This window comes from Haliotis cracherodii, unplaced genomic scaffold (genome assembly GCF_022045235.1).
Source record: "Haliotis cracherodii isolate W230 unplaced genomic scaffold, xgHalCrac1.p SCAF_14, whole genome shotgun sequence".
In the NCBI taxonomy this organism is placed as follows: Eukaryota; Metazoa; Mollusca; class Gastropoda; order Lepetellida; family Haliotidae; genus Haliotis; species Haliotis cracherodii.
Genome location: NW_027266269.1, coordinates 33,784,014 through 33,808,799, shown reverse-complemented (window position 1 = coordinate 33,808,799; position 24,786 = coordinate 33,784,014). Strand labels below are relative to the sequence as shown.

Below are 24,786 nucleotides of genomic sequence, written 5' to 3'. Positions count from 1 at the left end.
GCATAGCATTTTTGCACTACGTACCCTGGGACTGCCCTTCATTGAACTGGCCTCTATAAGGGACCGACCATTTGATCTGGGTGAAGGTTGGGATTTGTACGAAAGCCATTTAGGGCCATTTGTTGTTTTTCTTGAAATTTCAAGATACTTTGTTGAAATTTCATGATACTAATTTTAAAATCTCAAGATAGTTATCTTGACTTTTCAAGATCCTAAGTTGAAATTTCAAGATAATCAAGATGCATCAGTGACCATAACTGATGTCCTATGCAATTCTTTTTTTTGACTTGCACCATGTGTTCCCATACTTTTTCGGGTGAGCACTTAGCATGTCATTGCGTGTGTTTGTAAACGGGGACAGGATGCGTTCGCTGGTATCATCGCTATTTGATAATGATTCTTAGACACGTCCTTATGATATAGTCGGAATTGTACAATGAACTCTGCTTTTGGTGGAGTTTTCTTTTGACTATGGAAAGAAATGTCGCTTTTATTATTATATAAATAGAGAAACTCACCCGATTGTCTTTCGATATCAAACATATCAACACGAGTTGATAAGAGTGGAAAAAGATCGAGGCTTGGCGAGAAGGTTTACCACTTTTATCAACGAGCGTTGATATATTTAATATCAAAAGACACTCGGGTGAGATTTTATCTACAATGTAGATATCGCTTGCTTGATCTCGCCTAAGCGATATCTCCTATGGAAGCCAGTTTTGGATCTGCGTTACCTACTGGTTATGTAGTAAAGATTGAGAAAGAAGACTGCGAATGTCTAATGGTTGACCCAGCCTCATCACTGAATATCCGTCCTATGGCTGGGCTAGATACCACCTCGGACGCATGACATCGTGCCCATTCACCTCCACCCACAACGACTCCATTTACCCGACGGCAAAGCGATGTTGAAGGCCCGTGATGCAGTGTACTATTGGGCGGTGCCTGACGGCGATTATGTGTCTGCTGTAAAGAACGCACCTGCAACACGACCTCACCATCCTGAGCCACGTGGGGATGTCTATTACACACTTTCTGAAGGGAAAAACCAGCCACTTTACCTGTACCATAGATCAAATGATGCCTCGAGAACCATGAACACTTTGACAGTACAGTAAAATACGTTTATAAAGAACTAAAATTAGTGGTCCATTTGAGTTCGTTATAACCGTAGTTTACTGTATGTATTTCTTTGAATTCCAAATCTTTTGTTGTTTTCGTATGAAAGATATATGTTCTCCAACAGTAGAAGTGCTGTTATTACTTGATGTCCCGATCATACCACTCGGATATATGCACAATAAAGAATGTAGTGTGGCCAGAAGCTTGTTCAGACACAGGGAGTGGGTTTTAGAACGACGTAAAAGATCTGAAGACACTTGATCATATTTAAAGCATCGGATACTAACGATGTATCTGTGCATAACAGAAATATGCAATAGATACAATGATGCAAATACTATTGCCGATCCAAAGGAAACACAAAATATCTGATCGTTTGGAGAATGTGTTAAATAGAGAATCTAACCCGGGGTTTTTTCACTTTTATCAACGAGTGTTGATATATTTGATATAAAAAGACACGAGGGTGAGATTTATTTACCATCCAACATCATTCTTCCAACTTTTTCAGTTTATAGACAGTAATAAGCAGTGTTCTTAGTGTAAAAAGTACTGCTAACATTTCAGTAGCAGAGCCATTAGTGATTTCATTTGATTGTGACGTCATGGTAACCAATGACGTCACAATGGTCTGCAAAGTATTTTTATGATACATGCAGTTGTGCGTCAGGCTAAGTGGCACAGTCCATTTTTTACTCGGTCATGAGGAGTGATGAGTAAGTGAGTTGATCATTTAAGTCACTCTGATATATTTCAGCCAGGACCCAGTGTTTGCAAATTGGTAAACTTTGTGTTTGAGCTCTGATAACAGTGCGCGTTTATGCAACTATTAAAGGTTCGACATATGGACATGAATGGTTGAAATGAAGCTCTCCTGTTGAAAACAGATCGCACTGAGGTTCACACAGTGTTTGAGCTCTGCTGTCGTAACTGTGTACTCCAAGCAGGTATTAAAGTTTCACCTCATGGCTAGGAATGGTCGCGTCGAAGCCGTCCGTGCCTCGATTTCTAAACACAAAATCAATAAAATCTCAACAACAAAATTGATATTATTAAGTTAAATTCTCTCTCAATGTCATATATCAATGTATTCTGTTCACAGCAGTAGGCTGAAATATGGTTAATATTACCCTGAGGGTGGGACATTGAATAAAAACTTAGGCAAACTTTAATTAAAATCAAGGCGACTGGAGTAATCATTCCTGAGGTAGTTCCAGTTCTTTGGTCCAAGCCTCTGTCTTTGTCGGTCATGTTTGGCCTTGCACATTTGATTACAGCTAGAAATAATTAAGTATGCGATTGGCTGAAATTGATTGTCAAAATAAGGTAGCGAAAGCATGAGACTTTGTTGTTAAGTTGCCCTGCATAAGTCATGCATGTCTTTTTTCAAAACAGAAATGTTTCTACCCATCAACTGCATTGTACACGTGTTTCTCCTATAGTCTGAGGTGATGTTATTAACTTGTAAGTTGGCATAAGGGCGGATGGAGACATGGGACTAAGTTGTACCGTTTAGCAAACAGTAGAGATAAAAAAACGTAAAAAGGCTAGATGGTTGTGATGACAGATGGGTAAAATCAAAATTTTTGGGGCATTCAGGGATGGTGTGGGTGGGGCTGCTTCTGTTGTTGTCAAAGTGATAAAAAAAACAATAAATATGCCAATTCATTCATGTTTTAATATCTTTATTGCCACATGAACACGTCAATAATCGATGCTAAGTGTTTCGAGCGCTGATATCGAAATCCACGACCAAATCACAGGGAGATTCACATGATGAAACACAAGGCGTGTCTACCTTTTGCATACACACTCATCGCCTATCCACCCCGCTTAAAAAAGCTCGACTGTGTAATTGTTAAGGAGGTGCGTTACCAAAATTGAATATCCCTGACGTGATGAGCAATAGGACGCAATATAAAGTTTACAAAAGCAATAGTTACATTTACAATTTACATAATTAAGTAAGACAAGTGAGCAGGTAGTTTCTGTTTATAGGCTGCTGATATTGTTTCACCACACACATCGTCACGATATGGCTGAAATATTGCCGATGTGACGTAAAGCATAAAGTCACTCACTCCTAAAGACACCTTTCAGCAGAATGCCACGTTTGACAAAAAACAAATATATATTTCAAAAATAATTTAGATTCAATAAATACAAATTGCAAACATAACGATGAAGTTTGATAAATAATAAGTCAAAAACTTTATGGTATCAGAGTTATCAGTTGTGCACGTAGACCAGACGGATTAGCCCCCCTTAAACGAGAACAAGTTGACTTATGACATACGTGGATGTACTCGTTGTTCATAGAACTTATATACAAATAGCCTTTTTCACAGAGAATATTCTTAACGGGAAAATGTAATGTAATGTAAAATGCTACTTCTTTTCCTCTTCCGTTTCGAAACAACTCCCGCTTTATCATACTTAGTTTGTCATTGTAATACATCACGTCTCCATTATCACCCAGAGTCATACCACGCGGGAAAAATGATGAAGCCACCTTCTTCAGACTTTGCCCAGCATATGTAACCGAGTAGATAGATGTATAGATAGCAAAATATATGATATCTCGCCTTGTATCGAGGCAAAGAACCTGTGCATTAAAGTCACAATTGATTTTCTTGAAATATCTCCCATCAGGTGTCATACGAGTTATGCATTTATATGGCAACGAGGAAGCAAGGAACACTAAATGTTGGGCATCATCCACTGCTATTGACGTCACGTACATGTTCCTCCTTACAGTAACGCTGACATCGGTATGCAATGAGTAGGCTTTTATCTTCAACGGTTGTAAAGTAGCTATAAAAATCTTTTGGAGTGTTGGTACATATGCCATGGATGAGACATATCCTGGGTTTATGTGGCCATATGTTGTAATGGAGTTGTTCAGAAGGCTGAATCCACGTAATGGCGTCTTCTCCTTCATGTTAAAAGGTGCAACCAAGAGACTCGTTTGTTCCTCTGTTTTCACTGTAAGAATATAATCGAGTGTATTTTTATGTGGTTTGCCTCTTGATATATATTTCGGTTGAGGATAATAATATTAACAAATTATCAATTGCGTTGATACCAACGTGTGTACATGCCACAGACCCGTGAAGATTCCGGGGTAGAATAGGTCTTCAGCAACCCATACTTGCCGTAAAAGACGACTATGCTTGACGTAAAAGGCGACTAACGGGATCGGGTGGTCAGGCTCACTGACTTGGTTGATGCATGTCATCGATTCCAATTGCGTGGATCGATGCTCATGATGTCAATCACTGGCTTGTCTGGTCCAGACTCGATTATTTCACAGACCGCCTTCATATAGGTGGAATATTGCTGTGTGCGGCGTTAAACAACAAACAAACACACAAACAAACAAACATGCCACAGTGGGAGTGTACTGATGCTGCCTTGTAAAATCTTTACTGACATAGTGATGAACTTCAGCGCCATTATTAAATCAGGGTAACCCTCTCTCATGTCAAGTCAGTCAGTTAGACAGAATGTCCGGCCATTATTGAATTATCATATCATGTATCAAAACTATCCTATTATATTTGTGAAAAGGAAACTGTTGACATCTGATTAGTATAACAAATTGTTATTTATCACCTTGCAGTTTTTTTCTTCAAATAGATATACATTCAAAGAATGAAAACTTACCTTTCTTGCATCGAAAGCCAGCTGATTTGGTACGAAAGATCCGTGATTGTCTCTCCGTGCATAGCTCCTTTCTTTGTGAAGGGGGTCCGTGATTCTCCTTGACAGACACATCGATATTATAGCATATGTATTTATACCAATTACTTCTAATAATATATAGGAATATCACACACACACACACACACGCACATAGACTCCACCCACATATACACACACACAACACACACACACACAAACATACACAAACACACACACAAACATACACACACACCCATACACACACTCGCACACACATACACACACACCACAGACACATATACACACAAACAAACACATACACACACATATACACAGACATACACAAACACATACACACAAACACACACGCACATACACACCACCCACATATACACACACAACACATACACACACAAACATACACGAACACACACACACACACCCATACACACACACCGCAGACACATATACACAGAAACAAACACATACACACAGACATACACAAACATGGAATTGGAATACCATTCAAAGCGGCTTTGAAACCGACTCACTCACTCACTCCCTTTTTCAGTTTCATAGACGTTAACATTGAAAGGGATAAAATAAAGACATGATGTAAATGTTCTAAAGATCATGTGTGTTCCCCGTTCCCCGTGATTTAAACATACATGTGTCAAGTAGACGAAGGTGAGGTGAGGTGAAATGGGGTTGAACGTCGCGTCCAAGATTATTGCACTTATATAGCGACGTGCATGTACGTGTGTGTGTTTGTGTGGCTGCTTGTACTAGTCAGGACTGATGCCGATTTATACTGCTAGCTCATTGAGATACCATGCCGCAGTTTAACATGAATATCCCACTCAGACACAGTATACTGACTCCGAGCCGACCAGTCCTTGTTTTAGCCCCTTAATGCCGAGCGCCAGACAGGGTAACAACAAGTACCATCTTTTAACGTCCTTTGGTATGACGCAGCCGGGGATCGAACCCAGGACCTTCCTCTCTCCGGGCGGACGCTCTATCACAAGACCACGGAGGCGGTCTCAAGTAGACGAAATATCAAATACTTTGAGGAATACTGACAGTAAGTTGATTGGTTGGTTGGTTTGTTGTTAACGCCGCACACAGCAATATTGCAGCTATATGACGGCGGTCTGTAATTAATCGAGTCTGGACCAGACAATCCAGTGATTGACATCATGAGCATCCATCCACGCAATTGGGATCGATGACATGTATCAACCAAGTCAGCGAGCCTGACCACCCGATCCCGTTAGTCGCCTTTTACGACAAGCATATATAGTCACCTTTCACGGAAAGCATGGGTTGCTGAAGACCCATTCTACCCCGGAATCTTCACGGGTATGACAGTTAGTAATGATATGTTGTCATTGCAGGGATGTGAATGTGAAGATGCCTAGAAATCATATTTGTTCTGAGACGCTAGTAATGCGAACAAATCCGAGTGTGTTTTTTCATAATCTATTGAGTTTGTGACTGTAAAACCTGCTACCTTGGTGACTTCCAGATAGACTGCCTCTTCTCCATTAGTCTGCGGTGGATGTTTGGACCATGTAGCAATGCACGCAAGCCTTCTTCTTAGAAAGACGCAAAATGTGATCTCATTGTATTGGCCACAATGATATCTGCACATCTCCACTCCGAGTGGCTGCCTCTCTTGGTCAAAGGTTCCAGTGACGGTCATGATAAGAGCTGTACAAACTAGGAGCAACATGTAGTCACTTCCCCTGTGAAGAAGCATATTTCTGTGGATGGATGTTGCTGCAAGTAAATAGTAATATATTGCAAAACTCACTGTCTGTGGTAGGCATGTGTCGAATAACCAACATTCGTGTGAAATATTGTGACTGTACCAATATTCTACTATACTTTTCACAGTGTAATGACGTCATTACCAGCTACAATGCAGTGATGTCATCCTTTAACTCTCTGAATGCCGAGTTAATGTTTTCACGCACATTGTTGCATGTTCTAGAAAGTGAACGTTGTGCGAGAATTATGGTCGTGCGGCACTGGGTCTGTCTCGACCTACAAACTTGTCTCGATCTACATTTCCTATCTAAATGAATTGCAAATTAAAGATATGTTATGAAAAACAGACACTGTAAAGTGTTTGGCGAAATTCTGTTATGCATAAAAATAGAGCATTTTTCTTCACTTTTAATCATACACCAATAAAACTACTGAGCAACGATTTATTTTACATTTCGCAACTTTTTGTTAACTGTAAGCATACGAAATACTGCCTAATATCTGAACAACATAATGATATATCAAATGGATTCGAAAGCTTATGTGTAACGTTTCATAATTGATACGAAAAGTAAGTTATAGTAAATCGAGTGCACAGTAACACTATCCCGTTGAGAATTTACTATGGATTGCAATATATGGGTATTTACTATGGATTGCAATATATGGGAAATTACTATGAATTGCAATATATGGGAATTTACTATGGATTGCAATATATGGGAATTTACTATAGATTGCAATATATAGAAATGTACGACATTGGTATATTGATAAATACATATCCCCCTTAGAATGGAATTTCTTGAATTTGTAAAACACTATTTGACGCTTATCAGACACAGCATAAAACTACTTTTTTACCATGTAAATAATGATACAAGTTTGATAGGTTGACCATGTATCTTAGTTGGATAAGATGCGCACCTGTCAGGCATCAATTTTACATAAATCAAATACTCAAAATAATATTTAGAAACAAGTTGAGGAATTATCCGCATACAAATATAAGTTTCAACCAAAGGGGTACATGTGACGTGTGTTTTTCGTTTTCAATAATTTTTATACAAATAAAGAAAACAGTATCTCGGACTACATATTTAGTAACTAAGAGAAGAATTGGTAATTCGTATGCAACACCCGTATCTGGTGAATCACAAGACATCAATGATCTGTTACGACCAAAACATTTTTAAAGTCCCTCTGCAAGTGTGTGCATTCATAAGGAAGATACATTTATGGATATCAACTTCTTTATAATGATGAACACAACGCTCGGAGTATATGCTTACTCCTTCATCAGGTGTGCATACATATTTGATAATATCATTATCCATTTTGTTAAATATAAAGTGTTAACGCCAGAGAATAATTACTAGTATTCTTATTCTGCTGATAATCGATACTTGTTATTCTCCGGCGTTGACATACATATTCATTCACGAGGTTCTTCCAAGTAACTAGTCATACTTCAAAGGCTTCTTGATGCTTGGAATTACCAACAGTGTCTTAGATATACGTCGCTTTCTGCATCACGTAAACCTTAAAAGCCCCCACGAATAAGAACAAGAATATGCCTAAAATAAAGAACCCTGGTATTCTATCTTATTGGGTGATGATTAAATTCCCAAGTGTCCTGCAGTCCAAATACATTGTCATGTTGGCAATTCAATGTCAGTCGTCGTCATTTAACTATAAAATATATTCCTAGCTAAATAATTTGAAATACAAATACCTGAGACTTGGTGAGTTTTCTTCCAAATTTGTGTCCACAAACGAATCTAGATATTCTGAACAATCTATTTATCCCTTACCAGAGCAGTTGCTTCGTTGCACTAAAAGGTTTCTTCAACTATAGCTGAAACCACTTGAAGTTTTGGCTTCAGGTCACTGACTAACAAAGATCAAGCAATCAGATAGGACACCTGGCATGTTAAAAAAAATATATATTTGACGTATTTTTGACTTCAACTATATTTTCCCACGATCTTTTGAGGCATTGATTTGTGGATACTTTGTAAGGAAGTACATATGCCCTGACACGAGGAACAGTCGATGAATAGATAGATCCCTTAATCTACGTTGACGTTTCAGTTGTTTGTGACGTTTCAGTTGTTTGTGACGTTTCAGTTGTTTTAAAACGTTTGGAAACTTGACAACTGACATTGCTGAGCAAAGCCATCAACGATCCTGTTTTAGTAGCGTATCAATACGTTCATACAGTATGTACACATGCCACGTCAGTGTTCACAAATGATATAGCGTTACGGTATGGGGGTAATTGTTTGACCTATATAGTTCTACCATTTCAAAATGCCCTTACCTGAGTATAACATGAGTTGTACCAACTGTAAATGCTTTTGCCTTTGACATAACTTCTGTACACTTGTCCAGCGTGGTAAACGAATTTCCTGACTTGCCATGATAGTAAAGCCCGTCTTAGCGAATATCCATGGTGAAAGCAAACATTGTTTTAACCTTCGGTTATAACCTTCTAATCTCTATTTCCTCCATTAGTATCGGAGAGTACAAACATGGAAATTATTTAATCAGTATGTATATGCATTATAACAGATATGTATATAGTCAGGTTCCGAATAGAGAATATATATTTGACGTATTCTTGACTTCAACTATATTTTCCCACGATCTTTTGAGGTAGTGATTTGTGGATACTTTGTAAGGAAGTACATATGCCCCGACAAGAGAAACAATCAATGAATAGATGGATCCCTTAATCTACGTTGACGTTTCAGTTGTTTGTGACGTTTCAGTGGTTTGTAACGTTTCAGTTTGTTTGTCAGCACCATACCCGCGCTCGTGGGTTTCACCGAAGTGGTAAACGTCTAAGACCTGCATCACTTGGGGCTTTCCTCCCACATTAAGGTGACACACAGGAATACTGTTAAAAGCGGCAACTCACTCACTAGGACAGAAAGTAGTTTCCCAACGTTTCATACTCTTATTCGCGATGTTTCTTCTTGCCACACATGCTCCCTGGAGCAATAGTCCTTCACAGAACATTTAGACATCCTTCTCCAGACCCATCTGCATCTGTATTCTCCTGACTTTCTTTGAGCCTCCTCAAACTTGACTTTCATACTGTAACTGTCATTGAATCAGAATCGAGCTCTAATCCCACTGTCTTTTCCTGTGCTACTGAAACTCCAACGCCCTTGCAAACATGTTCAAATGTATTCAGATACTTTTGACAATGACTTCCAGACAAAGGAAGTTCGAAACAACCGTGTTTGACTGTACCGAGCTAACTGTACTATCGAACATAGTTCAACATTTATACACAATGCGTGCAACATATACAGTTCCCAAATAGCAGTATGTCCATCTTTGCAATATTCCTGATTATTACACATCTGATAATAATCATACAGATAAAGCTTAAAATATGCTTTTAGATCGAAATACAGTAAACTACGGTTATAACGAACACGCTTATAACGAACTGACGGATATAACGAACTTACTTTTTAGTCCCGACTATTTGCTGCTGTTATGCTGTATATATGCTTATAACGAACTACGGTTATAACGAACTAAAAATAGTAGTCCGTTTGAGTTCGTTATAACCGTAGTTTACTGTAGTAGTGAATTTACAACCATGACTACACACTGAAATCCAAAACATTCATAACATTCATGGTCATCAAATCCCTAACTTTTGACACTATCACTAATATTACACTCCTTAAAGTAATTTAAAGCCATTTTAAGATTGATATATTCCAATAGTAAGTTTAGTAAGCAATAATAACATATGAGCATCGATCCACGCAATTGGGATCGATGGCAGGCATCAAACAAGTCAGCGAGCATGACCACCCGATCCCGTTAGTCGCCTTTTACGGCAAGAATGAGAACAACTAACTAGGACTGGTCGGCTCGGAGTCAGGGCCCCGTTCCACAAAGCGATCTTAGTGCTACGTTGATCGTAAGCCTATGATAAAGTATGGGAGTTACGACCAACTTAGCACTAAGATAGCTTTGTGGAACAGGGGTCAGAACTAGACTGCAGCGTGGCATCTCCAGCATTAGTCCGGACCAGTACAAACAGTCACACACACAAACACGTACATGCACGTCGCTATGCAAGAGCCATACATTTGAACGCGACGTTAAACCCCATTTCAAATCACCTATGCAGTCCCTAGGAAACACGGATAGATCGGCTGTTTGATCAACCAACGCTGAATGACTTCAAAGTCCGCGCGAACTTGCCAACTCCGTATTCATCTGATTCCCTGTGTGGAATGTTAACGTCAACCCTCATATCAACAAATGAAGATAACATGCTGATTCTGTACGATAATGAACCGCTGCTTTGATTTGAGGTTTATCCTTACCTTTGAAGTTGTGTCTTGTGTTAACTTTATTTTCATCCCTAAAAGTATGATAACAATTCCCACAAAAGTTATATCATATGAATATTATAAAACATATAAATCCATGTTTTAAACATCATTTTCATCTTTGTCATAATCATCTCAATTTCATCGGTAACATCACCATCGCTATGCATACAATGATCAGTACCAGCATTATAACTGATTTGAAAAAGTATCATTGATGTGAATACAGTATCATTGATGTGAATACAGTATCACTGATGTGAATACAGTATCATACATGTTCATTGATGTGAATACAGTATCATTGATGTGAATACAGTATCATTGATGTGAATACAGTATCATACAGTATCATTGATGTGAATACAGTATCATTGATGTGAATACAGTATCAATGATGTGAATACAGTATCATACAGTATCATTGATGTGAATACAGTATCATTGATGTGAATACAGTATCATATAGTACCATTGATGTGAATACAGTATCATTGATGTGAATACAGTATCATACAGTATCATTGATGTGAATACAGTATCATACAGTTTCATTGATGTGAATACAGTATCACTGATGTGAATACAGTATCATACATTTTCATTGATGTGAATACAGTATCATTGATGTGAATACAGTATCATTGATGTGAATACAGTATCATACAGTATCATTGATGTGAATACAGTATCATACAGTATCATTGATGTGAATACAGTATCATTGATGTGAATACAGTATCATTGATGTGAATACAGAATCATATAGTATCATTGATGTGAATACAGTATCATTGATGTGAATACAGTATCATACAGTATCATTGATGTGAATACAGTATCATTGATGTGAATACAGTATCATACAGTTTCATTGATGTGAATACAGTATCATACAGTTTCATTGATGTGAATACATCATCATTGATGTGAATACAGTATCATTGATGTGAATAAAATCACCATTGCTGTAAGTGATATGAGTATTGTGATCCTCCGTGTGCAGCCCTTCTGTGTCGGTGTGCAGCCCTTCTGTGTCGGTGTGCAGCCCTTCTGTGTCCGTGTGCAGCCCTTCTGTGTCGGTGTGCAGCCCTTCTGTGTCGGTGTGCAGCCCTTCTGTGTCGGTGAGCATCCCTTCTGTGTCGGTGTGCAGCCCTTCTGTGTCGGTGTGCATCCCTTCTGTGTCGGTGTGCAGCCCTTCTGTGTCGGTGTGCAGCCCTTCTGTGTCGGTGTGCAGCCCTTCTGTGTCGGTGTGCAGCCCTTCTGTGTCGGTGAGCATCCCTTCTGTGTCGGTGTGCATCCCTTCTGTGTCGGTGAGCATCCCTTCTGTGTCGGTGTGCAGCCCTTCTGTGTCGGTGTGCAGCCCTTCTGTGTCGGTGTGCAGCCCTTCTGTGTCCGTGTGCAGCCCCTCTGTGTCGGTGTGCAGCCCTTCTACGTCGGTCGGTGTGCAGCCCTTCTATGTCGGTGTGCAGCCCTTCTGTGTCGGTGTGCAACCCTTCTGTGTCGGTGTGCAGCCCTTCTGTGTCGGTGTGCAGCCCCTCTGTGTCCGTCTGCAGCCCTTCTGTGTCCGTGTGCAGCCCCTCTGTGTCCGTGTGCAGCCCTTCTGTGTCCGTGTGCAGCCCTTCTGTGTCGGTGTGCAGCCCTTCTGTGTCCGTGTGCAGCCCCTCTGTGTCCGTGTGCAGCCCTTCTGTGTCCGTGTGCAGCCCTTCTGTGTCCGTGTGCAGCCCTTCTGTGTCCGTCTGCAGCCCTTCTGTGTCGGTGTGCAGCCCTTCTGTGTCGGTGTGCAGCCCCTCTGTGTCCGTGTGCAGCCCTTCTGTGTCGGTGTGCAGCCCCTCTGTGTCCGTGTGCAGCCCTTCTGTGTCGGTGAGCATCCCTTCTGTGTCGGTGTGCAGCCCTTTTGTGTCCGTGTGCAGCCCTTCTGTGTCGGTGTGCAGCCCTTCTGTGTCCGTCTGCAGCCCTTCTGTGTCCGTGTGCAGCCCCTCTGTGTCCGTGTGCAGCCCTTCTGTGTCCGTCTGCAGCCCTTCTGTGTCCGTGTGCAGCCCCTCTGTGTCCGTCTGCAGCCCTTCTGTGTCCGTGTGCAGCCCTTCTGTGTCGGTGTGCAGCCCTTCTGTGTCGGTGTGCAGCCCTTCTGTGTCGGTGAGCATCCCTTCTGTGTCGGTGTGCAGCCCTTTTGTGTCCGTGTGCAGCCCTTCTGTGTCCGTCTGCAGCCCTTCTGTGTCCGTGTGCAGCCCTTCTGTGTCGGTGTGCAGCCCTTCTGTGTCGGTGTGCAGCCCTTCTGTGTCGGTGTGCAGCCCTTCTGTGTCGGTGTGCAGCCCTTCTGTGTCGGTGTGCAACCCTTCTGTGTCGGTGTGCAGCCCTTCTGTGTCGGTGTGCAGCCCTTCTGTGTCGGTGTGCGGCCCTTCTGTGTCGGTGTGCAGCCCTTCTGTGTCGGTGTGCAACCCTTCTGTGTCGGTGTGCAGCCCTTCTGTGTCGGTGTGCAGCCCTTCTGTGTCGGTGTGCAGCCCTTCTGTGTCGGTGTGCAGCCCTTCTGTGTCCGTGTGCAGCCCCTCTGTGTCGGTGTGCAGCCCTTCTGTGTCGGTCGGTGTGCAGCCCTTCTATGTCGGTGTGCAGCCCTTCTGTGTCGGTGTGCATCCCTTCTGTGTCGGTGTGCAGCCCTTCTGTGTCGGTGAGCATCCCTTCTGTGTCGGTGTGCATCCCTTCTGTGTCGGTGTGCAGCCCCTCTGTGTCCGTGTGCAGCCCTTCTGTGTCGGTGTGCAGCCCTTCTGTGTCGGTGAGCATCCCTTCTGTGTCGGTGTGCAGCCCTTTTGTGTCCGTGTGCAGCCCTTCTGTGTCGGTGTGCAGCCCTTCTGTGTCGGTGTGCAGCCCTTCTGTGTCGGTGTGCAGCCCCTCTGTGTACGTCTGCATCCCTTCTGTGTCGGTGTGCAGCCCTTTTGTGTCCGTGTGCAGCCCTTCTGTGTCGGTGTGCAGCCCTTCTGTGTCGGTGTGCAGCCCCTCTGTGTCCGTCTGCAGCCCTTCTGTGTCGGTGTGCAGCCCTTCTGTGTCGGTGTGCAGCCCTTCTGTGTCGGTGTGCAGCCCTTGATGTGTGATGCTGGTATATCAAATAATGACAACTCACAAAAGACCAAACTGAATAATAATGAATGTTTATATGCGCGTGAGCGTGTCAGCTGCTGAGGGAGAATATCTGCATCTCATTATCATACCTATGGCTATTAATACCTGCTCCGTTGTTTCATCGCGATACAGACCTCCATGCGATACAGACCTCCATTAACTATGTCGAAAGAAATGAAAATCATGGTAGCCATGTGCGATGGCAACCGAGGTATTGGAAATAATGGTAGATTACCTTGGCCACACCTGAAGTAAGAGTTTCTGTTTGTTTGTTTGTTGTTTGAAGGTAATCTTCAACTACCAGAAGCATTCTTGTTATGTTGCCTACGCTGCAAGGTGAGCAAAACTGAGAATGTTAAGTGCGTTAGGTTTATAGCAACAAATGCATTGGCTATGTAAAATAATGAAGTTGTGCAAATGTGGCTGCTCTTACATTGTCTGCATTACAGTATGACATAGCAGCTCTTTAACGCTCATGGAGACAGATTGTTTGTTTGTTTGGTTTGTGTGTGTGTTAAACGTCGCACTCAGCAATATTCCAGCAATATGACGGCGGTTTATAAGTAATTGAGTCTGGACCAGACAAGCCAGTAATTGACGTCATGATCATCGATCCACGCGATTGGGATACGATGACATGCATGAACCAAGTCAGCGAGCCTGACCTCCCGATCCTATAGTCGCCTCTTACAACGAGCATGGGCAGCTGACGCGCAATGGGTGACCTGGAGTCCTTAATAGTGTATACAATACCAGATACGATTGTTGCCTCATTTCCAACACGGGCGGTCGGGTAGCCTAGTGGTTAAAGCGTTCGCTCGTCACGCCGAAGACTCGTGTTCGATTCCCGACATGGGTACAATGTGTGAAGCCCATTTCTGGTGTTCCCTGCCGTGATATTGCTGGAATATTGCTAAAAGCGGCGTAAAACCATACCTACTCACTGACTCATTTTCAACACAGGTTATCATGAGTACCAGAATTAGTGCCGTTGACCATTTGCGTCAGATTCCAAAATAAAGTACAAGATCTGAACCACGTCTCATGGTTGGATTGTCACAGTGGTTACTGGTCAGCCATACATATAGTGTTATTGGCGATTGTAACACTGAATATGTACAGCCACAGGGTTTCATTGAGGGAGTTCGTGTCTGACGTTGGCTGATAATGCTGATCACAAACACGCGAGGGAATGCAGTACTTGTGGTGATAAATCGCCATAAATATACAAAATGTGAGTGAGTGAGTTTGATTTTCCGCCGCTTTTAGCAATATTCCAGCAATATCACGGCGGCGGACACCAGAAATGGGCTTCACACATTGTACCCATGTCGTAGATCGAACCCGGGTCTTCAGCGTGACGAGCAAACGCTTTAACCACCAGGCTACCCGACCGCCCCTCAAAATATTAAGGCTTTACTACGAAGGATGGTTCGTTACCAGATAAAAGTAAAATTCATTTAATAAATTCATTTCATGATTACCGTATTCGACGTAATAAATTTAGAAATATGGAGATATTATTAGAATATTATTTTGTTGAAAAAACAGAGTTGAAAGATAAATTTCGTGGTTTATGCTGACAGCCTGAAATGGTTATCTACGATATATTTTCCAGTATTTCATTGCCCATAATTAAGGGTGCATATAACACACGAGTACGTTTTATACGCAAATAAAGTCTTGTGTACATTGATCAATCGGAAGGGGTGCTAATTGGGATTGTTCACTAGCCAATATATTAGCAAATACCGCCATGTGCGCTTGTAAGAGCGGAGAGCTTATGACGTCGAATACGGTATTCGTAATGTCAACATTATAACCATGTTCGACACAAGCAATCACAACCAGAGTTTTACTGTTGTGAGTGTCCCAACCTCAGTGCAAATCCAAATTGGGTATTTCTGAATAAAGGACGTAATCAGAAGCCCATAGATGTGTGTGTATGCGTGTGCGTGTGCGTGTGCGTGTATATGTGTGTCTGTGTGTATGGTATGTGTTTGTGCGAGTGTTGTGGGTGTGGTGGATGTGTATGTGTGTTTATGTGTGTGTGTGTATGTGTATGTTTGTGTGCTGGTGTGTGTGAATGTGTGCGTGTGTGTCTGTGTGTATGGTATATGTGTGTGCGAGTGTGTGGTGAATGTGTATGTGTTTGTTTGTGTGAATGTGTGCTTGTATATTTGTCTCTGTGTGTGTGTATCTGTGTGTATGGTATGTGTGTGCGAGTGTGTGGAGGATGTGTATGTGTATTTATGTGTGTGTGTGTGTGTGTGGACGGACGGACGGACGGACAGAGGAAGGAACGAAGTGTGTCATAACTCCTGTGTCCTGTTCTCACTATTGGCGAACACCCGGTGACATCACTGATTGTCAGTTATCCATCCACATAATGTTCACAGCTATTTTGACCTTTACGCCTAATGGAATCAGTTCGGTGGATAAACAAGACTGCCTATTCTCTAGCAGTTGACTTTTTATGTTTATATACTATTTTCCTGTCCCGAACAGCAGCTCCACAAGTGGGGATTGGATGGTCAGGTTCTCATTTGTAGATCATGCTGTCAGTCTCCATTCAGACTCTGTTATGGTCAGACGGCGATGTAGCTGGAATATCACTGACTTCGGCGTTAAATAACATTCAGCGGTGTGGGGTGTGGGGTGTGGGGTGTGGGGTGTGGGGTGTGGGGGTGCGGGGTGTGGGGTGCGGGGTGTGGGGTGCGGGGTGTGGGGTGTGGGGTGTGGGGTGTGGGGTGTGGGGTGTGGATATCATTTGTGTGTTAGTTTGGTTCGATCATTTGGTTTCATTTTTCTTTGCAGAGAAGATTTTGACTACTACCTGAACGAAGTGAAACACAGACACAACCCAGGTAAGATGTTCAACGTCTACGTCGAAACAGGACTCTACTACCACAAGGATTGAAGTACTTCTACTGTTGCTACCCCGCAATCATATGGCTGGACTTTCTCTAAAAGCGAAGCCTCATTACTATTGCGTGATGCTGTTAGTGCTGCTGCAACTACTTCTACTACTACTACTACTACTACTACTACTACTTCTACTACTACTACTACTACTACTACTTCTACTACTACTACTACTACTACCACTACTACTACTACTACTACTACTACTACTTCTACTACTACTACTACTACTACTACTTCTACTTCTACTACTACTACTTCTACTACTTCTACTACTACTAGTTCTACTACTACTACTACTACTACTACTTCTACTACTACTACTTCTACTACTACTACTACTACTACTACTACTACTGCTACTACTACTAATTCTACTACTACTGCTACTTCTACTACTACTACTACTACTACTACTACTACTACTTCTACTACTACTTCTACTACTACTACTACTACTACTACTACTGCTGCTACTACTACTAATTCTACTACTACTACTAATTCTACTACTACTACTACTACTACTACTACTTCTACTTCTACTACTACTACTTCTACTACTACTACTACTACTACTACTACTACTGCCACTATAATTTATACTACCTCTACTACTACCATTACTACTACTTCTACTAATATTACTACAGCTACTACTTCTACCACTACCACTTCTACTACTACTAGTTCTACTCCAACTACTACTACTTCTTCTTCTACCACTAAAACTACTACCACTACTACTACTGATGACCCGTGAAGATCCGGGGTAGACTAGATCTTCAGCAACCCATGCTTGCCCTAAAAGGCGACTATGCTTGTCGTACAAGGCGATTCACGCGATCGAGCTCGCTGACTTGGTTGATGCATGTCATCGTATCCCAATTGCGTGGATCGATGCTTATGAGGTCAATTATGGGACTGTCTGGCCTAGACGCGATTATTTACAGACCGCGTCATGTAACTGGAATATTGCTGAGTGCGGCATTACTCCATCTTCCACAAAATCTAACTACGACGAAAACTGGATACATTGTGAACAAAATAGCAATTTACCCCCAACATCAGTCTTTAATAGGGGAGTTAATGCTTTGCATGATATTGTTTATTTTTGTGTTCAGGTGAAAGTGAATAGCCTGCTCTGACCTACATTCGAATCCTCCCCCTTGAATTGCCAAAAACAGCCTTCGAGTGTGCAACACAACGCTTTGAGGCATAACGTACCACCCCCATGTGTCGATAACAGCTTCATACGGCGTGACATATCTCTCCCACGTGTCAACCATATCCCCATGAGGCATGACGTACATCATCCATATGTCCACCACAGACCCGTGAGGCATGACGTACATCATCCATGTGTCCACCACAGCCCCGTGAGGCATGACGTACATCCTCCATGTGTCCACCACAGTCCCTGAGGCATGACGTATATCCTCCATGTGTCCACCACAGTCCCTGAGGCATGACGTACATCATCCATGTGTCCACCACAGTCCCGTGAGGCATGACGTACATCATCCATGTGTCCACCACAGTCCCGTGAGGCATGACGTACATCATCCATGTGTCCACCACAGTCCCGTGAGGCATGACGTACATCCCCCATGTGTCCACCACAGTCCCGTGAGGCATGACGTACATCATCCATGTGTCCACCACAGCCCCGTGAGGCATGACGTACATCATCCATGTGTCCACCACAGTCCCGTGAGGCATGACGTACATCCCCCATGTGTCAACCACAGCCACGTGAAGTATGACGTACATCCTCCATGTGTCCACCACAGTCCCCTGAGGCATGACGTATATCCTCCATGTGTCCACCACAGTCCCTGGGGCATGACGTACATCCCCCATGTGTCCACCACAGTCACGTGAAGTATGACGTACATCCTCCATGTGTCCACCACAGTCCCGTGAGGCATGACGTATATCCTCCATGTGTCCACCACAGTCCCTGAGGCATGACGTACATCCCCCATGTGTCCACCACAGTCACGTGAAGTATGACGTACATCCCCCATGTGTCCACCACAGTCACGTGAAGTATGACGTACATCCCCCATGTGTCCACCACAGCCCCTGAGGCATGACGTACATCCTCCATGTGCCCACCACAAGGAAAGGCCTCAGTGGGGTGTCCCATGTGTCATAGCATTTTCTCATTACGCCTGATATTTGTTGGAGGCATATTTTTTTAACATATATTCTTTCCAGAAAATCAAGCATCTCCTGCGAATTGTTTTGTGTAAAACCTCACAACAAATCGATATATTTCCGTTTTGTTTCTGGAATAAATAATTGTTTTTCAAAAGAAAACCTCAGTCCAAGATTGATCAAATGGTGGGTTCCTAATATTTTGGATCACAGGCAAATGTCGTTATAATATATATGCGTTTGTTTCTCTCTAAAGAGAAGAAGAATGTTCACATTCAAGGCCGAGGGACATGGAGGGCTGTGGGTTCGACCAGGACATCGGACCCCAATCAAATTCAGATCGTCATCAGTAGAACCTTAGAGTACGTAAAATGCGCTCATATTATAATGGCATGCCTGCATGTAGACTGGAAGCTGTAACTGTTTTAATTTGAATTTATAGAATTAACAAGCGGGGATCGATGCTCATGATATCAATCACTGGATTGTCTGGTCCAGACTCGATTATTTACAGGCCGCCGTCGTTCACATGGAATACCGAATTTCGTTTTAAACAACGAATAATTATCATATATACACATTGCATCAGTTTTAGACCGATTCGACTGATGCTATAAATAACCGTCCAATCAATTTACTTACACGAGCGAGGGAAGTCCTGTGCTAAGTTACAGATAAGTGAGATTGAAATGTGTATACCTATCATAGCGAACAATCGACATTGGAAAAAGCCACTCGTTTAAAGTGAGTGAGTGAACTTGGCCTCTTTGTACAGGTGAGGTGAAATGGGGTTTAACGTCGCGTCCAAGATTATTGCACTTATATAGTGACGTGCATGCACGTGTATGTGTGTGTGTGTGGCTGCTTGTACTAGTCCGGACTGATGCCGATTTACAGTGCTAGCACACTGAGATACCTAGCCGCTTTTTTTACATGAATACCCCACTCAGACACAGTATACTGACTCCGAGCCGACCAGTCCTTGCTTTAGCCCTTAATGCCGAACGTCTTTTGGTATGGCGCGGCTGGGGATCGAACCCCAGACCTTCCGCTCTCCGGGCGGACGCTCTACCATTAGACCACGGAGGCGGTCTTCTTTGAACAGTATTTCAGTTGGTAATAGTAGGTCGTAATAGTAGGTCGTTGACGTTCCATACTTTGGTATGGCTGGGGATCGAGCCCCGGACCTTCCGCTCTCCGGGCGGACGCTCTACCATTAGACCACGGAGGCGGTCTTCTTTGAACAGTATTTCAGTTGGTAATAGTAGGTCGTAATAGTAGGTCGTTGACGTTCCATACTTTGCTGACAAACCTCATTCTTGTAATATACTGCTCGGCAAAAGAAAATATACACCCCTGTTTGAGGGTTGCTGAAATTGAAACAAACAAGTAATTATATAATGAATTAGTCTATGGTGATGTATTTGATAAAGGCAACATAGTGGTGTTTTGGACCTTAAGTTTGAAGTTTTTCGGCAATTGGTTTCAGCTAAGTTACGTTTTGATAAAGTTTGTAATTGTTTGGTCAAATCCAATTTTCAAGTGTATACTTTCTTTTGAATGTAGATATCCCTTCATTTTTCAGTGGCAGCAAGGGTCCATTAAAACCTATTGTTGTTCCTACTCTTGAGGAAGCTGTCCTGGTCGCAACGTCACCGGAAATACAGAGTCAGATCGAGTCGATATGGATCATCGGTGGTGAACGTGTGTACGAGGTATACTTATGTATGATTTAGTCCAGGGATTCTTCAGCATTAATACAATCGTATTGTCATATTAATGTCATCGTATCCAAGTTACGTTGGTCGGTGCTCATGATGTCAATAACTTGATTGTCTGGTCCAGATTCGATTATGTACATACCTCCGCCATACAGATGGAATATTGAGTTTGGCGTTTAACATCAAACCCAAAATAAAACATTATGAAGTGCCAAAGAGGTCAATGCGGGCCCTTGTGGTATAGACATCTTATGGTTACGGGGACGGGTTTATTTAACCGAAATTCTCTTCCTGGCATGCTACAACAGTGCACAATGTGTGCTTATCATATAGCTGCGACTGTGCTAAGAGCGGCTCAATTGTTGCATAATGACTAGAAATGCCGGAGTTATGCATGGTCTTGTCACCACCACAATCATCATCATAATCTATTCTCGTGAGGATGCGACAACCTCTGTGGTCTAGTGGATAGAGCGTCTGGCCGCAAAGCAGATGATCGTTGATTCGATCGCCAAGGGTTATACCAAGGGGCGTTAACCTGTGGGACTTGTTATTGCCCTGCCTGGCGCTCGGCATTTAGGGGTTAAAACAAGAACTGGGCGTCTCGGAGTCAGTATACCATGTCTGATTCGAGCATTTGTGTTAAACTGCGGCATTGTATCAATTTATAAAACCGGTTATTGAACTGTAATATATTGAACGCGATGTTAAAGCCCATTTCACGTCAACTCAGCTCTTAATTCTAGGGTCGGTCGGGTAGCCTAGTGGTTAAAGCGTTCGCTCGTCACCCGAAGACCCGGGTTCGATTACCGACATGGGTACAATGTGTGAAGCCCATTTCTGGTGTCCCCAGCCGTGATATTGCTGGAATATACTCTTAATTCTAGGCGGCGATTGCCCACCCGCTGTGCAAGCGCATCTACCTAACCAGGATCTACAAGGACTTTGTCTCCGATGTTTTCTTCCCCCCTTTTGAAGACAGATTCGCCGAGAGCAGGTAATAGCAAAGGAACGGGAGATGACACAGTGCGGTTCAATCTGTACACAACTCACTTGCGTGCCTGGTTTGATAGAGGTCCTGCTCAGTTGTTTGTTTGTTTGTTGTTTAACGCCGCACTCCGCAATAGTCTAGCTATATGACGGCGGTCTGTAAATAGTCGAGTCTGGCCCAGATAATCCAGTGATTGACAGCATGAGCATCGATACATCCACGCAATTGGGATACGATGACATGCATCAACCGAGTCAGCGAACTTGACCACTTGATCCCGTTAGTCGCCTAAGTCCCTTCTTACGAGTGATGGATGGTGGGTAAGGAAAAGGGCGAGGAGTGATGGATGCACTTGATAGTGGGTAGGGAAAGGATTGATGAGTGATGGATGCACTGGATAGTGGGTAGGGAAAGGGGCGAGGAATGATGGATGGTGGGTAGGGAAAGGGGCGAGGAGTGATGGATGGTGGGTAGGGAAAGGGGCGAGGAGTGATGGATGCACTGGATAGTGGGTAGGGAAAGGGGCGAGGAGTGATGGATGCACTGGATCGTGGGTAGGGAAAGGGACGAGGAGTGATGGATGCACTGGATAGTGGGTAGGGAAAGGGGCGAGGAGTGATGGATGAACTGGATAGTGGGTAGGGAAAGGGGCGAGGAGTGATGGATGAACTGGATAGTGGGAAGATAAAGGGGCGAGGAGTGATGGATGCACTGGATAGTGGGAAGATAAAGGGGCGAGGAGTGATGGATGAACTGGATAGTGGGTAGGGAAAGGGGCGAGGAGTGATGGATGCACTGGATAGTGGGAAGATAAAGGGGCGAGGAGTGATGGATGAACTGGATAGTAGGTAGGGAAAGGGGCGAGGAGTGATGGATGAACTGGATAGTAGGTAGGGAAAGGGGCGAGGAGTGATGGATGAACTGGATAGTGGGTAGGGAAAGGGACGAGGAGTGATGGATGCACTGGATAGTGGGAAGATAAAGGGGCGAGGGGTGATGGATGAACTGGATAGTGGGTAGGGAAAGGGGCGAGGAGTGATGGATGCACTGGATAGTGGGTAGGGAAAGGGGCGAGGAGTGATGGATGCACTGGATAGTGGGTAGGGAAAGGGGCGAGGAATGACGTCTATGTTTTGTTTTTCAGTGACCCTGATGTGGACGGAAAGATGAGAGAGGATAACGGAATTGCTTTCCGGTTTGAAGTTTACGACCGGAAGTGCTGAAAGACAGCAGCGTCATACAGCGTCGAGTTCGGATAACAGAAACTGATTATGACGTGGCAGATTCTGATTGACTGGAGATGGGAAAACCGTTCTTAAAAATCAATAAAAAAAAATTTCGGCACAATTTACAATATTTTAAACAGGGTAGGGGTGATGTGGTTGCATTATTTTTCTCTCCCCAGTCTTTATTGAACTGTTTTATTTTTACACAACATCACCTTCCCACGGATTATCTTTGACGGGGAATGAGTGATGGTTAAATACACATAAAAAAATAACATTTCTCTAATTCAATTACATACATATTACTTGGCATCCTTTCTTTTACCCCTCGGAATATACTTCCCGGCGCAGTAGAGAAACATGGATCATACAAATGTGTTTGATGATGTGGGTTGTATTGCTTTATCAAATGATAAATCTCCTCTACACACAACAATGAACGAAACAGACCTGGATAGCTTGATTTGGTAAAATTGTTGGTGACACCTAAAATGCTCTTTCCTTTTCTCCCCTGTCGGGAATCCGGGTCAGAATGTCCCCAGCAACCTATGCTTTTTGTACGAGGCGACTTACTGGATCGGGTGGTCAGGCTCGGTGAATTTGATGATTGCAAGTCATCGTATCCATCGTTTCTCATAATATCAGGGCAGTGGGAACATTCTAGGGGTTAAAGCGTTCGCTCGTTTAAAACTAACTCACTCACTCATAATATCAGTGATTGTGTTTTCAAAACCTTGGACGACCAATGCAAAACCGTGTTTATCAAGGTACAACACTAGTAAACCATGGTAAACCAATGTTAACTTGCGTTAACGGATTTACGGCATACTTCCCCCTTACTGTACACTTAAAACTAATTGGTTCCATTTATTGATTTAATCATGATTTTGTTTGTTTGTTTGTTGTTAACGCCGCACTCAGCAATATTCCAGCTATGTGACGGCGGTCTGTAAGTAATCGAGTCTGGACCAGACATCATGAGCATGGATCCACGCAATCAACCAAGTCAGCGAGCCTGACCACCCGATCCCGGATTGATTCATGAATAGAAATAAGTTAATTAATATAATTAAGTAGATATATTCATTGTATATGTATTTTTATTGATATGCATCAGGGTATTTTCTCGGGTAAAGGTATTGAGCCCTTGAGCTCCGATGACCTGGTTAGTAGCTTCGAAGTGAGATCGTCGTTAAAATTATTCAGTTTCATTTGTCTATTCAATCATGAATGAGACATTTTAATGAATATAATTAACTACAGTAGTATATTTGTATTCTGATATGCTTCTGGGTAATTGAATTTATGATTGTTGATAAAGCTACTTTAGAATCAATAATGCAGCTTTGATGATGATATTGCATCTCTGTTTGATGTTTGCCGCCTGGTTTTGAACTTTAACCTCTGGAGTAATAAAGAACTAGGACATGGTCAGTTTCTTTTGGGTGTGAGGATACATACATTTCAACTCTGAAAGTAGAGTAATTTATAGTACCCGTGAAGATCCGGTTTAGAATAGGTCTTGAGCAACCACAGATGCCTCAGCGGCGTTTACTCATCATCAAGTAAAAGTTTGACCTTGAGTGTGATAGTGTTTCATTCAGACTAATACCACAGACACATTCATACACATACATTGGCGGGTAAACAATCTCACTGAGCAGGAGACCCGTGAAGATCCGGGGTAGAATAGGTCTTCA

General features: G+C 42.7%; 1 protein-coding gene across 1 annotated transcript; it reads left to right on the top strand.

The window, feature by feature from the left end:
* The first annotated feature begins 14,198 nt into the window (after nucleotides 1-14,198).
* LOC139460861 (dihydrofolate reductase-like) lies at nucleotides 14,199-23,083 on the top strand. Its single transcript, XM_071242339.1, has 6 exons — nucleotides 14,199-14,311; nucleotides 16,878-16,927; nucleotides 19,405-19,510; nucleotides 20,734-20,863; nucleotides 21,757-21,866; nucleotides 23,005-23,083. Exons 1-6 carry the CDS (start codon nucleotides 14,199-14,201, stop codon nucleotides 23,081-23,083), a joined length of 588 nt encoding a protein of 195 aa, XP_071098440.1.
* The last annotated feature ends 1,703 nt before the right edge of the window (nucleotides 23,084-24,786 follow it).